The following is a 16,079-nucleotide window of genomic DNA, read 5'->3' as shown; positions in this document are numbered from 1 at the left end:
CTGGGCTCAGGTGATCCTCCCATCTCAGCCTCAGCCTCCTGATTAACTGGGACCACAGGCACATGCCACTGTGCCCAGCTTGATCTTCTTTGGGAAAAAGCCTCAACTTTAAGGTCAAGGCTGCTACCTAGCATTTCAGGAAGAGCTCATTTATAGGTCGGCATAGGCTTGGGAAAAGTCTGCCAGCCAGCATAAACTTCAAGTTGAACCTAAAGCAGCATTTACTTCAAGCTTGTCCAACCTGTGGCCCAAGGGTAGACGGCTTTTAATGTGGCCCAACAGAAACTCGTAAACTTTCTTAAAACATTGTAAGATTTTTTTGCAGTTTCTTTTTTCTTTTTTAGCTCATCAGCTATTGTTACTGCTAGTGTATTTCGTGTGTGGCCCAATGTGACAATTCTTCTTCTCCAATGTGGCCCAGGGAACCCAAAAGATTGGACATCCCTGATTTACTTATTTTTATATTTACTTATTTTTATATCATCTTTATGGACTGAAAAGGCCAAAATATTTTTAAATATATAAACTATCTTTACATCAGATGAAAGGAAAAAGACAGAAACAGATGCAAACATCAAGTCCATGTTATTAATAGAAGAAACGGCTACTTTCATTTTTGTTTTTGTTTTTTTGGGATGGAGTCTCACTCTGTCGCCCAGGCTGGAGTGCAGTGGAGTGATCTCGGCTCACTGCAACCTCCGTCTCCTGGGTTCAAGCAATTCTCCTGCCTCAGCCTCCCGAGTAGCTGGGACTACAGGTGCACACCACCACGCCCAGCTAATTTTTGTATTTTTAGTAGAGATGGGGTTTCACCATATTGGTCAGGATGGTCTTGATCTCTTAACCTTGTGATCCGCCCGCCTCGGCCTCCCAGAGTGCTGGGATTACAGGCATGAGTCACCGTGACCAGCAGAAAGGGCTACTTTCAAAGCACAAGCTGACTCTCTGTGAGTGAGGAAATATTTTTATCTGGCTCTATCAGAAAAAAAGAAAGATCTTTCTACTCTAATTACCAAGGCAGTAGTAACAAAATCAAAGAGTAGACATTTGATAAGTATTAGTTGACATAACTTAATTTGAAGCAGACAAGATTTGGCATTTTGAAAAGTGTACTACTGGACAAAAAATTAGCAGAGGGGTCACCCCAGATAGAAAGGAAGAGAACAGGCTGGGCGTGGTGGCTCACGCCTGTAATCCCAGCACTTTGGGAGGCCAAGGTGGGCGGATCACGAGGTCAGGAGATCGAGAGCATCTTGGATAACACGGTGAAACCCCGTCTCTACTAAAAATACAAAAAAATTAGCTGGGCGTGGTGGCGGGCGCCTGTAGTCCCAGCTACTCAGGAGGCTGAGGCGGGAGAATGGTGTGAACCCTGGAGGCGGAGCTTGCAGTGAGCCGAGATCGTGCCACTGTACTCCAGCCTGGGCGACAGAGCGAGACTCCGTCTCAAAAAAAAAAAAAAGAAAGAAAGGAAGAGAACAATGAAAACCAACAAAATAATTATTTTTATGCTAAAGGTCAAGATGGAAGACCATCATCAGATCAATCTTCCTAAAAAAGCAATTTCTCCAGGTCACTCACCTACCTACAAGTCTTAAATATTCCTCACGGTCCACAGGAGAGAGTAAAAAACCTATCAAGGTAACACAGCCGCCATCTACCTTTCTTTTTTTTTTTTTGAAACACAGTCTAACTCTAGCCCCTAGGCTGGAGCACAGTGGGGCAACCTCAGCTCACTGCAACCTCCACTTCCCGGGTTCAAGTGATTCTCCTGCTTCAGTCTCTGGAGCAGCTGGGATTACAGGGGTGTGCCACCACCCCGGGCTAATTTTTGTGTTTTTAGTAGAGATGGGGTTTCACCATGTTGGCCAGGTTGGTCTCGTGCTCCCACCTCAGGTGATCTGTCCACCTTGGCCTCCCAAAGTGCTGGGATTACAGGTGTTAGCCAACGTGCCCGGCCCACCTTTCCAATCGGGCCAGACTGGTTTCCTTATTTGTTCCAGGGAAGAACAAGCCATGCTCATTTCAGCTCTGTATCCACAGCGCCAATCACGGTACCTGACACACAGTAGTTGCTCAGTAAATGTTTGCCAATTCAACAACTTGAATGCTCTTAGGCCCGTGCTGTGCTCTACTCCTGGAAAGGCCTCATCCAACCCACCATTCTTCAAAGGCCAGTTCAACTCCCTGCACCTCTTCCCAGCACAACACTGAAGCAACCTGTCCTTGCCATTGTCTTCTCCCACTCTCAATTCCCACCAAATTCAATCATTTCTGATCTTTATTGTTAATTAAACATTTCCTGTTTCTGTGTTTTGTCTGCTCCACCAAACTGGCAGAATATTTCAAGGCAGTGAGGAGCACTGGAAAGATTACTGATCTGTGACCAGGCAAACCTAGTTACATGACTTTGAGAAAAATGTATATAAAACCCTTAGAACAGTGCTTAGAACATAGTGTGCACTTCCTAGCTTCTGTCATTATTCATCTCTCCAAATACCTCAGTTCTCTCGCTTATAAAATAGAGTGATAAGTCCTATGTCAAGTGGTCTTCATATGGAACAGGGGTCTCTAGGACCTTCCTAGCACACAGTAGCCACTCAACAGCCACCTGGCAGCTATTATTACAAAGCCTCCTGCATGATGCAGAGAAGGTGCTCAATAGAAATTTATGAGAAGGAACAACTGAGAGAAATGTATTCTCAGATCAACTCACATATCAAGAGAAAAATTTTCAGTCATTCATTCCACAATCATTTATTAAGGGCTTAACATTACGTGCCAGGCTTTGTTCTAGGTTTGGGATACTACAATAAAAACAGTCCTTGCCTTATGAAACTTACGTTCTAAAGGAGGAGGTAGACAATAAGCAGAGAAAGAGACAAATCAATAAAAGGTTGGTGTTAAGTGCTATGAAGAAAAAACAAAAGGTAAGCCCTTGGAAGAGGGTTGCCTGAAGAGGTGGCATTTAGGGAGAGATCTGGATCCTCAAGAAAGCTTAATTTGTGAGACTCATCCTCTCCCTCACAAGACTCCAGGAGCTCTTCCAGTCCTCTAGCAACAAGAGACCCCACACAACCAAGGAGGCTGCAGTTTGTCTTCTAATGCATCTCTCTCAACTCAGACCAAGCTACAAACTGCTGAACAAGCAACTGCAAACTTATTTTTGTTACACTTTTTGAATTGGCCACTTAAGCTCCAAGTGGGAGTAAACTGATTACAGCCATACCGCAACTGGTCTGTTCCCCAGAAAGTTCAGATCGCTGTTCTCTCCAAACAGGTAACCTTCAGGATGAGTTGAGTCAAACTTCTCTCCTCCCATAATGAAGTGGCTGGCAAAATAGCTTCCTAAAGAGGAACAAACAGAAAAAAAATCAAACAAGCAGAAAACAGTCAACCTAAATCTAGTAAAAAAAAAAAAAAAAAAAAATTTAAAAATGTTAACCTTAAAAAAAAAAAAATGTTAACCTTTTGGGCCGTGCGTGGTGGCTCACACCTGTAATCCCTGCACTTTGGGAGGCTGAGGCAGACAGATCATATGAGATCAGGAGTTCGAGACCAGCCTGACCAACATGGAAAAACCCTGTCTCTACTAAAAATGTAAAAATTAGCCGGGTGTGGTGGCACATGCCTGTAGTCCCAGCTACTCAGGAAGCTGAGGCAGGAGGATGGCTTGAACCCAGGAAACAGAAGTGCAGTGAGCCAAGATCCTACCACCGCACTCCAGTCTGGGTGACAGAGTGAGACTTCATTTCAAAAAAACAAAAACAAAAAACTTAACCCTCTGAATGAATAATTAGAGCAATTTCTAATCCCAAGAGTGTTTTCTTTTCCTGATTTGGGACAATGGCACAAAATAAGTAAAATCATAGCAGGGAAAACCCCAGATACCAAACATAGAATAAATCACTGTTTTCCATTTAACATTCTTAATTGAATTCTTCTAATGATCTGTTTAAAATACCTCCAGCCAAAAGACCAAAAGGTCCTACAATGCACATTAATGATAATATATATTTTTTGGTTCCTGACTTTTGCCTTTAAACTTGAAGTAGTTATTCCATGTATTGAAGAATCTCAGCTACAAGTATCAGCATATACATACACTGTGATATTGTAAAATATATGTTTGATCTTCAACCCTATTTCCTGGAATACAACTCTTAAAATCCTTGGAGTATCCAGGCCGGCATGGTGGCTCATGCCTGTAATCCCAGCACTTTGGGAGGCCGAGGAGGGCAGATCACTTGAGGTCAGGAGTTAGAGAGCAGCCTGGCCAACATGGTGAAACCCCGTCTCTATTAAAAATACAAAAATTAGCCAGGCATGGTGGCATGTGCCTGCAGTCTCAGGTACTTGGGAGGCTGAGGCAGGAGAATCTCTCGAACCCAGGAGGCAGAGGTTGCAGTAAGCCGAGATCATGCCACTACACTCCAGCCTAGGTGACAGAGCGAGACTCCATCTCAAAAAAAAAAAAAAAAAAAATCCTTGGAATATCCAAAGTGATGTCTTTTTTTTTTGTCTTTACATATGCTAACGAATTAACCAGTGCCTGGCAGCCCCTAGGTAGCCTCAGGATGGTGGCTGGTCACTGGAAAGAAAAGGCAGGATTAGAGGGTTGGGACTTTCAGCCCATCCCGTAACCACTGAGGAAGGGAGAGGGGCTGAAAGTTAAGTTGATCATCAATGTCCAATGATGTAATCAACCATGCTATGTAATGAAGCTTCCATAAATATCCAAACGACTGGGTTCGGAGAGCTTCCAAACAGGGGAATACTTAGAGGTTTCTGGAGGGTAACGTGCCCAGAGACGGCATAGCAGCTCTGTGCCCCTTCTCACATAACCTCGCCCTATGTATCTCTCTCTGTATCCTTTGTAATATCCTTGATACTAAACTCGTAAATGTGTTTCTCTAGTTCTGTGAGTCTCTCTAGCAAGTTAATCAAACCCAAGGAGGGGGTTATGGGAATCCTGCTTTCTGGTTGGTCAGAAGCACAGGTAAAACCACCTGGGGCTTGTGATGGGCATCAGAAGTGGGGAGCAGTCTTGTGAGATTGCACCCTCAACCTGTGGGATCGGACACTATCTTCAAGTAGTATCAGAAGTGAAATGAATGGGAGGACACCCAGCTGGTGTCCTCTGCAGAACTGAGTGGTTGCTGGTGGAGAGAATCCCCACATATTCTGCTGACCAGAGGTCACAGAAGTTTTCTGCGCTGCTTGTGTTGTGAGTGTATAGGAGAAACTGAGTTTTTTTCCTATATCCGCAGATACATACATTTATTTGCCTAGATTTTCTTTTTTTTTTTTTTTGAGACGGAGTCTCGCTCTGTCGCCCAGGCTGGAGTGCAGTGGCGCAATCTCGGCTCACTGCAAGCTCCGCCTCCCGGGTTCACGCCATTCTCCTGCCTCAGCCTCTCCCAGTAGCTGGGACTACAGGCGCCCGCCACCACGCCCGGCTAATTTTTTGTATTTTTAGTAGAGACGGGGTTTCACCGTGGTCTCGATCTCCTGACCTCGTGATCCACCCGCCTCGGCCTCCCAAAGTGCTGGGATTACAAGCGTGAGCCACCGCGCCCGGCCTATTTGCCTAGATTTTCATAAGCCAGCTTATACCTACACACAGAAGTCTCAGTACCCACCCACCACTACTGCTATACCTCCATAACCTTCTATGATGAAGGTTCTTCACACTTTAACTTGCTGTAGAACATTATTGTTTCACAGGAAAATATGAATTTAAATAATACAGCTATCCCTGGCTTTCTCTACCAATTACTACACAGACTATGGTGTAAAATAAGGGGACAATTTAATGCTATGAAAGAAGGCTACACACATACCCTCTCCACCTCAAATTCATTAACAATGCTAACGGCCAGAACTGCTGGGACATCAGTCATGGCAGGGCCCCTTTGCCCCTTCTTAATCAACCAGGAGGCAGAAATATTTTCAGTACAATATAAGAACCAAATGAAATCAGCAGTCAGGGGCCAAAATTCCCATCGGCCTCATCTGGAAAAACCAAGGAACTGTGACAGGATATGACGGAACTGAGAAGTCACCAAAGGAGGCTTAGGTTATGCTGAAAATTACATCTGGGAATACATTTTAAGTTTGATGATTAAACGAATGACTCTTACCTCTAATTTCTATTATCTAATTCTCCCATGAAGGTAAGCTGTCCAAAGTAAAGGACACATCCCATAATATACCTTTATCAACAATCTCATATACCCCATTTCTGAAATTAACACAAGGAACTTATTAAGTGGCAAAAGGTTTGTGTATAATACAGTGAGGATATACACAAACTCCCTAAATCAGTTGCAGTATTTGTTGAAGATCTGTAGCAGGCAGGGTGTGATGGGTCTTGCCTGTAATCCTAAAACTCTGGATGGCTGAGGCGGGAGGACTGCTTTAGGCCAGGAGCTCGAGACCAGCTTGGGCAACTTAGCAAGCTTAGCAAGACCTTGTCTCTACTAAAAACAAAACAAAACAAAACAAAAAATAAAAATACAAAAATTAGTTGGGCATGGTAGCATGTGTCTGTAGTTCTAGCTATTCAGAAGGCTGAGGCAGAAGGGTCGCTTGAGTTCAGGAGTTCAAGGTTGCAGCGAGCTATGATTGCCACTGCACTCCAGCCTGGGTGACAGAGTGAGACCCTAAGAAAAAAAAATAAATAAATAAAAAAAGAAAAGAAAAGAAAAAAGGAAAAAAAGATTTATAGCAAACTAAAAAAAAAAAAAAAAAAGAAAAGAAAAAAATGAGATTCAGTACTTTGAGCCTGTGGAGAAGCCATAGGAAGGAAGACAGAGAAGAAAATTCTAGCAAAAACTGAACCAAACATTCATTTTTAAAACTTTCTACAAAGGAGCTTTAGTCTAGAAACATCTATTAAACAAAACAATGTGGATAAAATCACTCACCACAAAGTGAGGCACCTATTGAATTGAAAAAGCAGGAAAACATTCTTTGAGAGTAATAATGCAGCCCAAATCAAAGCAATCACTGAGGAACTCCTGAAAGTCACCCATCAAAACTTAAAAAGACAAAGGGCAGCCATCTGATACAGTGATACAACAGTGGAATTCATCATTTAGGAAAGCTTAATTATCAATTATTTATGTCCAGCACTTGCTAGCCCTATTTTCCAAGTGCATAATTTATGGAGAGGGGAGGTACCTAGTTGCCTTAAGTAGAAGCAGCAATCTCAAATAATTTAAGTCATTTCCTGACTATGCATCAGGAATTATACATTTATCATATATTAGGTAAAATTGGAAAATTAAAGATGTTACACAGATGGATGGCTTGCCCAAATCATGAATAAAGAAAGGGGGAGAAGAGAGTTTGATGTCTGGAATTGTCTAGGTTGACCTCAGTGTGGGACCACTGAATTTCTAGTACCTGTGAGAGCTCAGGGGAGGGATCTGGGGCAGTAAAAATCCACGGATGATTGGCTTAGAGGTGGCCGTGATTGAACCTAGCGAGAGAGGACCACCAATGATTTGGGGGCTAAAGAGTTAAAGCAGGCAACAGCGTTCGATTAGAAATGCCCTTTTATGCCATAATATTAAAAGAAAAGAAATGACCACAAAAGATGTGTAGAGCTAATTGTAGTTTTGCCTTGCATTAAAATCAAGAATAGTCTGGGCGTGGTGGCTCACACCTGTAATCCTAGCACTTTGGGAGGCCAAGGATCACTTGAGCCCAGGAGCTCAAGACCAGCCTAGGCAACATGGTGAGACTCTGTCTCTGTATATTTAAAAAAAAAAAAAAATAATAAAAATAATAATAATAATAATAATAATAATACTATGGTATATTCAGTCAGTAGAGTATTATGAAGCCATTCAAAGTGGTGTTGTAAATCTGTATCTACTGACATTTAAAATGTTCACAATATGTTACCATTAGACCCTCGTCTCTACAAAAAATTAAAAAATTAGCTAGGTATGATGGCCCAAGCCTGTGGTCCCAGCTACTCAGTAGGCTGAGGTGGGAGATCACTTGAGCCCAGGAGGTCAGGCCTGCAGCGAGCCATGATTGCGCCATTACATTCCAGCCTGGGTAAAAGAGCAACACCCTGTCTCAAAAAACAAACCAACAAAACCCACAAAAGCTGTATAAGCTGTATACTTATAACTGGGAATGATTTTCTCAAAATTACATAGTTGGCAAAATTGTTCTTACTTTTACTTAAAATTAGCTTGAACACCTGTTCAATCACTCAATTAATTCTTTGGCAATATTAATTTCTAAACTTTTGGTTATTAAGGGGAAGATGCATAAAATGTGCAAGATTGTATGAATTAAAAAGAGCTCCCCAAACCTGCATCTATTTTTTATTTGGTTTTGTTTTTCTGTAGAGATAGGGTTTCACCATGTTGGCCAGACTGGTCTCAAACTCCTGGGTCAAGAGATCTGCCTGCCTCAGCCTCCCAAAGTGTTGGGATTACAGGTGTGAGCCACCGAGCCCAGCCATCCTCATCCGTTAAAAGGAAAAATAAATTTATTTATTTGTATTTTGTTTTACAACCAAAAATTTGCTTTTTCCTTTCTTTGAAATGAACCCCTCTAGCAGCTTGCTTTCATTTAGACAAGTGAGAAAAGCAAATCAGCCCTTTTCAGACTGAATAAAGCTTTCTATTTGCTCAGTCTTTCTAGAGGGACAAATTGGTGCACAGCTATGCATAGCTACTAGATCATCAGATTACCAACACCAAACACATCAACAGTCCCCAAACAAGATGACTTCTAGACAACTTATGCATATTTTTACTTCTTAACACAATGAACTGTGCTTCAAAATCAGACGTGGTGGGGGAAAAGAACTCTACTAAAGTACTTCTTTGCCTATTTGTTACTAGGAAAAACATGTCACTCACAGATAAACTGCAGAACTCAACTAAAATACACCATTGCCTATTTGCTAACGGGAAAAAAACATATGTCACTAGTAGATAAACTTCAAGTGTTCCATTATTAGTGAGCTATAATTTCTTAAAACTCATATTCAGAAATCTTTGCAGGCTTTAAGAAGTCACATCATACACATATCTCCAAGATTATACATAAACCGTAAGGTATGAGTGGGAAAGAGAAAGGGGAAATTAATGTTTAACAAGTACATAGTTTTAGTTTTATAAACTAAAAAAGTTCTAGACATCTGTTGCAAAACAGTGTGAATATATGTAACACTAATGAACTGTATGCTTAAAAATGGTTAGTATGATTAAATTTAATGTTGTGTGTTTTTTTGCCACAATAATAAACATATAAATATCAAGAAAAAAAAAACAAAATGTATGAGCCAGAATGATCAACACTAAGACAAGTTCAGTAAAACGACTGACCTTTAAAGAAAGAAAGGCATCCAGGCAAAAAGTCAAAATTCTAGAGGGGAAGAAAATCGGTGTCATCAGACTTTTCAACAGAAACACTTTATGTCAGAAGACGAGGGAAGGTAGTCAAAGAAAGAAAAGCCCCTGAGCTCATCTGAGGAGTCTACTAAGGAATAAGTTTCCAGGCCAAGCCCAGTGGTTCACGCCTGCAATCCCAGTACTTTGGGAGGCCAAGGCAGGAGGATTGCTTGAGCCTAGAAGTTCAAGACCAGCCTGGGCAACATAGCAAGACCTCATCTCTACAATAAAAGAATTAACAAGTTAGCCAGGCATGGTGGCATGTGCTTGTGGTCCTAGATACTCGAGAAGCTAAGGTGGGAGGGTTGCTGGAGGTCAAGGCAGGAGTGAGCTATGATCACACCACTGGACTCCAGCCTGGGCAACGGAGTGAGACTCTGTCTCAATAAAGGAAAAACAGGCCGGGTGTGGTGGCTCACACCTGTAATCCCAGCACTTTGGGAGGCCAAGGTGGGCAGATCAACCGAGGTCAGGAGTTTGAGACCAGCCTGTCCACCATGGTGAAACCTCATCTCTACTAAAAATACAAAAATTAGCCAGGAGTGATGGCATGTGCCTGTAGTCCCAGCTACTCGGGAGGCTGAGGCAGGAGAATCACTTGAACCCGGGAAGTGGAGGCTGCAGTGAGCCAAGATCACACCACAGCACTCCAGCCTGGGTGACAGAGCAAGACTCCATCTCAAAAAAAAAAAAAAAAACAGAAAGAAAGAAAATACGGTACAGCTCTCAAAAAATAAAGGAGAAGGGGGATGGATAGCAGAGAAAAAGCAGAATATGTTTGCTGACAAACTTTAGGTGTAAGTGAGAGTCAAAGGAGATACTTCAAATGCTGGAATAAAGAGGAGAGGTGAGTGAAGACGTCACTAGTTATATCCATATTATTCACAGTAGGAAACTAACAGACAAAAATAATAATAATAATAACAACCTAACAGTAGTATATAAGTATTAAATAAGGGTAACCATTAGAGAAAAATACAAACCTTCCTAAATCCAAAAAATACATCTTAAAAAAAGAGCAAACAAAACAGACTACATAGTGAAAGACTGTAAATTTTTATATCTATTTATATACATATAAATATAAAATGGCCAGCCTTAAGCCAAACATATCAATCATATCAATAAATATAAATAGGCTTAATTTATATTATGCTACCATGCATGTAAGGAAGAGTGGCTATGAAGATATATACATATCAATTAATATTTTTAAAACAAGCAATGTAAGGATAAATCATAATAATTTTAAAGCGATTATCTATAGGAGGAGGGAGGGAATGACGTAGAAGGGACCAGACAGAAGGTAGGTTTCTTTGAATACACATCGTTTTATGTATCTACCACTGGAACCATGTAAATATTTTGCATAATTACAAAATTAAAATTTCTGTAAAGCAATCCCTAAAAATCAAAAGTAAAGTGAAACAAATGAACCTAAGTGTGTGTGTAGTGGAATAACTACAGAAAGAGAAACTATTCCCAAGAACTTTAAGAGACTGTAATTTAACTGTACATCTCAATAGGAAAGAAAACTGCAAAAAAGATATCTCAAACAGTTTACAGTAATCCTATTATTGGTAGCAGTATTTTCTTCTGAGAATGTGGCATTAAGCAGATGAGTAATTATGTGATATTTCAATTTTATCATACCTAGTGTATTGAGAATCAGAGAGAAAGTTAAAGAAAGCCAAGGTCAAACAAAAACCATATAGTCCTGAATTTGTATTAGAAATATCAATAAAAACGCATGATATGTATTTTATCTTTACAAACAATGTTTCCCAGCTTGGGCCACTGAAAAGGCCTACAAACAAAGACCAACAAAGTAGGAGTGGGTGCCTCTAGCACCCAGCCGGTAGTCTCCAAAAGTCATTTCCCACTAACAGGAACAAGGGCTCTTTGGAGGCCACATTCCAAGTCTGTGGCAGGAAATACACAAGATGGGACTAGAACATCTTGTCATACCAGATAACAAGGACGCTCTCTAAACCTGCTAGGGTCATATCCAAGGGACTCAAGAGCTGACTTAAAGAGGTTCCCGCAGAGCAAAGATGGACTATATTAAGCTTTATCAGCATAATAAGGGCAAGGAATAAAATAAGTCTAAGTCAATGAGTTCATAATATCTTAAAAAAAAAAAAAAAAAGGTTACCATTGAAGGATGCTAGTAAACCAATTCATTATTTTGGAAACTCGCAATTAAAGGGAAAACCTCAAGCATTTATCCTGCCTTTCCTATACGAACTGTACCTCTGGGTGAGTGAATAATTAATAGATGAGGGGAGGCCGGGTGCCACGGCTCACACCTGTAATCCCAGCACTTGGGAAGGCCTTGAGCCCAGAAGTTTGAGACCAGCCGAGGCAACATGGCAAGACACTGTCTCTACACATTTTTTTTTTTTTTTTTTTTTTTTAGTTAGCTGGGCCGGCACGGTGGCAACGCCTGTAATCCCAACACTTTGGGAGGCCGAGGTGGGTGGATCACGAGGTCAGAAGTTTGAGACCAGCCTGGCCAACACGGTGAAACCCTACTCTACTAAAAATATAAAAATTAGCCGGGCGTGGTGGTGTGTGCCTGTGATCCCAGCTACTCAGGAGGCTGAAATAGGAGAATCACTTGAACCGGGGAGGCAGAGGTTGCAGTGAGCCAAGATCGCGCCATTGTACTCCAACCTGGGCAATAAAGTGAGACTCTGTCTCAAAAAAAAAAAAAAAAATTAGCCGGCTTGGTGGCAAGGGCCTTGGTCCCAGCTATTCAGGAGGCTGAGGTGGGAGAATTACTTGAACTCAGTAGGTCAAGGCTGCAGTGAACCGTGTTTGCACCACTGCACTCCAGCCTGGGCAACAGAGACCCTATTTCAAACCAAAAAGAAAAGGTAGATGAGGGAAAGTTTCTCTTTACAGAAATAGTCTAGCTAATAAACAAAGAAGGAATGATAGGATTAGAATGTAAGTCTTAATAAATTAATAAATCATCCATTACCAAACCTCTCCCCCACAAAAAAGACAACCAGATACATGCTAGTGACAGAAAACGCAACAGAGTAGTCTTACCAAAGTAAGTAGCTTCAAATTTTATTTTATTTATTTATTTATTTATTTTGAGACGGAGTCTCGCTCTGTCACCCAGGCTGGAGTGCAGTGGCGCAATCTCTGCTCACTGCAAGCTCCGCCTCCCGGGTTCACGCCATTCTCCTGCCTCAGCCTCTCTGAGTAGCTGGGACTACAGGCGCCCGCCACTACGCCCGGCTAATTTTTTTTTTGTATTTTTAGTAGAGACAGGGTTTCACCGTGGTCTCCATCTCCTGACCTCGTGATCCGCCCGCCTCGGCCTCCCAAAGTGCTAGGATTACAAGCATGAGCCACCGCGCCCGGCCAAATTTTAAAGCTTTAAAAAAAATGAACTTGATCAAGCTCCTGAACCCAACCATCAGCTTATAGGGAATAAAACAGAACATGATTAATGAGAGTTCAGGGAGGCAACTGGCAAAACTCAGGCTGCGGAAAACCTTAATAAGAAAAATGACCAGGTTTCCTCAATGAATATATTGTAAGGGGGGAAAATATGGCAACAGAAAATCCAAAGTACAGACTTTATTTTATTAAACCCTTTAATTTCCACATATTTTACTGTATACGATCAACAAAAACCAGGACTTTCTTGGTCCCAGCTATTGTTCATGCTCCTTCATTGGTTCTTCTAAAATAACTATGAGAAATAAAATACAAGGAAATAATAGATGTTCAAATCATGTGGGTTCACAGAAGTACTATTTATAATAATCAAAAGGTGGAAACAAATGTCAAACAATAGATGAATGGATAAACAAAATGTGATATATAATGTGTCCAACACACACCCTTACAACGGAGTATTACTCAGCCATAAAAAGAAGTGAAGTTCTGATACATGCTACAACATGAATGAACCTCCAAAACAGTATGCTGAGAGAAAGAAGCCAAACACAAAAGGTCACATACCGTAGTATGATTCCATGTATATGAAATATCCAGACAGGTAAATCCACAGAGAGAGTAGACTGGGTGATTGCCAGGGGATGGGGGCAGGGGAGAGTGGGGACAAACTGCTTAATTGGTTTTATTTTGAGGTGATAAAAATGTTCTAGAGGCCGGGCGCAGTGGCTCACACCTTTTGGGAGGCTGAGGCGGGTGGATCACTTAAGGTCAGGAGTTCAAGACCAGCCTGGCCAACATGAAGCAACCCCGTCTACTAAAAATACAAAAATTAGCTGGGTGTAGTGGTGCATGCCTGTAATCCCAGCTACTTGGGAGGCTGAGGCACAAGAACAGCTTGAACTTGGGAGGCAGAAGTTGCAGTGAGCTGAGGATCACTCCGGCCTGGGTGACAGAGCAAGACCCCATCTCAAAAAAAAAAAAAAAAAGTTCTAGAATAGAGGTAGTGGATTGTGCAACATTGTGAATGTTCAAAATGCCACAGAGTTGTTCACTTTAAGATAATTTTATGTTATGTGAACTTCACCTCAATTTTAAAAAATCATATGGGGAGGAAGAATTTGGCACAGTCAGGTTGTAATGCTGTCATTTGAATTTTTATTTTAACTTCCAAGCATGTATTGTAAGCAAGATACAGAACTTTACCAAAATTATCCCTGATTTTCATCTGTAAGATATTCTCTTATGCCCATTTTTCAGCTGAGGAAACTAAGGATTAGAAGAGTTCAGTGACTCGCACAACGTCCCACAGTTAAGAAACAGCAGAGACCGAGAGATGCAAGGTTTGAACTGAAGGTCTGGCTAACTCCACATCTCAACCCTGCACCTGTCTCTCCATCCGACAGTGGCAAAGAATAGCATGTGTGTGAGAGAAATGAAAACAAACAACTGTGTGTGTATGTAAATGTAATGTTTATTTCATATATACGTGGAAGACGAGCCAAATGTTTAAGGTTCTTTTTTTTTTTTTTTTTTTTTTGAGACAGAATCTTGCTCTGTCGCCCAGGTTGGAGTGCAGAGGCGCCATCTCGGCTCACTGCAAGCTCCGCCTCCCGGGTTCACGCCATTCTCCTGCCTCGGCCTTCCGGGTAGCTGGGACTACAGGCGCCCGCCACCACGCCCGGCTAATTTTTTGTGTTTTTAGTAGAAACGGGGTTTCACCATCTTAGCCAGGGTGGTTTCGATCTCCTGACCTCGTGATCTGCCCGCCTTGGCCTCCCAAAGTGTTGGGATTACAGGCGTGAGCCACTGCACCCAGACTTTTTTTTTTGAGACATAGTCTCACTCTGTCACCCAGGCTGGAGTGCAGTGGTCCAATCTCTGCTCGCTGCAACATCTGCCTCCCACGTTAAAGTGATTCTTCTGCCTCAGCCTTGCAAGTAGCTGGGATTACAGGCGTGTGCCACCACACCTGGCTAATTTTTGTATTTTTAGTAGAGACAGGGTTTCACCATGTTGGCCAGGCTGGTCTCGAACTCCTGACCTCAGGTGATCCACCTGCCTCGCCCTCCCAAAGTGCTGGGATTACAGGCATGGGCCACCATGCTCGGCCAAGGTTCTTTACAATATAAAGAATACCTGACTTTTCCTTTTCCTGTACTGTAATAGGAAAAAAGAAAGAGGGATAATGAATTGATGATAAAATGCTTAACCATATAAAACCCAATTTTTTTTCTTTCTGACAAACAGGAATTGTAAATCAAACCCCTTGGTCTCAAAAACATTTTGTTTTCCACATCAACTTTAAATATTGTGTTTTACATATCTAGTGGAAGAACCACTAAGTTCAACGTACAGCCTCCCTGTTCAGAATAAAATATAGAATATAATAAAACAAAAAACCAAATAGACTGCACTGCCCACCTTTATATTTTTGGAAACAAAAGCAAAATAACTCTGAATCTCGGTAAACAATGTTAGAACATGCAGTGTTTTCAACACATACACAATTCATGTACAACTTTGCAGAGCACCATCAGAAAGAAGTAAGTGTAATAACACAGGGCAAGGCCCACACTGGCCAGAGCAGCTCCAGACACTACTCCCTAACATCTGACTTTATCTTAGTCACTATCACCACGTTCTGGCTCTACAAGAACTCAGGGCAATGCAAAGGGAACTTGTATTACACTGAGGGAGCCCTACCCTATCAATGGCAATTTTTGAAGTGAGAGCCCAAAATCAGTAAATTGACTTCAACAAAGGAAAATCAACTATTGGTTCCTTATAATGTGAACAAAAAAGAAAAATCTCATTTAAAATTCATTGTATTAAATAATTTGCCTAATCATTTTGAATTTAAGTTTTTGGGGCATATTCCTACCACCATAGTGAAATTAAATATTGAGCAATGGGTTCCCTAAATTATGTCTGCCTCAATGAGATACTGTGACATTTGTTACCAAACCACTATTAATTATAACAACATATAATAAAGGACAATTAAACCCATTTTCCATTCTTCTACAATTCTATGGGGATCCTAGTAAATTTTCATATATTTGAAAAAATCTTCATCTACATGACATTTCAATAACAATAAGCTTTAGAGTACAAAAATAAGAAGAAAATTAGAAAATTGCAAAAACCTCTAAATATTCAGCTCAATTCTATAATGCTACAGTGCTGCTTTTGTTCTTCATTTTTAGGTTTTCCCCCTAGAGCAAGGGTGCCTAA

The 16,079-nt window shown here is 41.3% G+C and overlaps 1 protein-coding gene across 5 annotated transcripts in view; it reads right to left on the bottom strand.

Moving 5' to 3' along the window:
- RNF157 (ring finger protein 157) overlaps positions 1–16,079 on the bottom strand; it is a 95,842-nt gene that overhangs the window by 66,625 nt on the left and 13,138 nt on the right. For 4 of the 5 annotated variants that reach the window (XM_032176679.2, XM_032176680.2, XM_032176681.2 and 1 more), the window contains exon 2: positions 3,230–3,348. In XM_032176679.2, coding sequence (XP_032032570.2) covers positions 3,230–3,348 — 119 coding nt within the window. Of the gene's footprint in view, positions 1–3,229; positions 3,349–16,079 lie in introns of those variants that run through there. The other variant, XM_032176682.2, reaches the window with a different exon arrangement.

Source organism: Hylobates moloch, unplaced genomic scaffold (genome assembly GCF_009828535.3).
Source record: "Hylobates moloch isolate HMO894 unplaced genomic scaffold, HMol_V3 SCAFFOLD_15, whole genome shotgun sequence".
Taxonomy (NCBI): Eukaryota; Metazoa; Chordata; class Mammalia; order Primates; family Hylobatidae; genus Hylobates; species Hylobates moloch.
The sequence above is the reverse complement of the archived record's forward strand: the minus strand, read 5'-3'. Positions and strand labels throughout refer to the sequence as shown.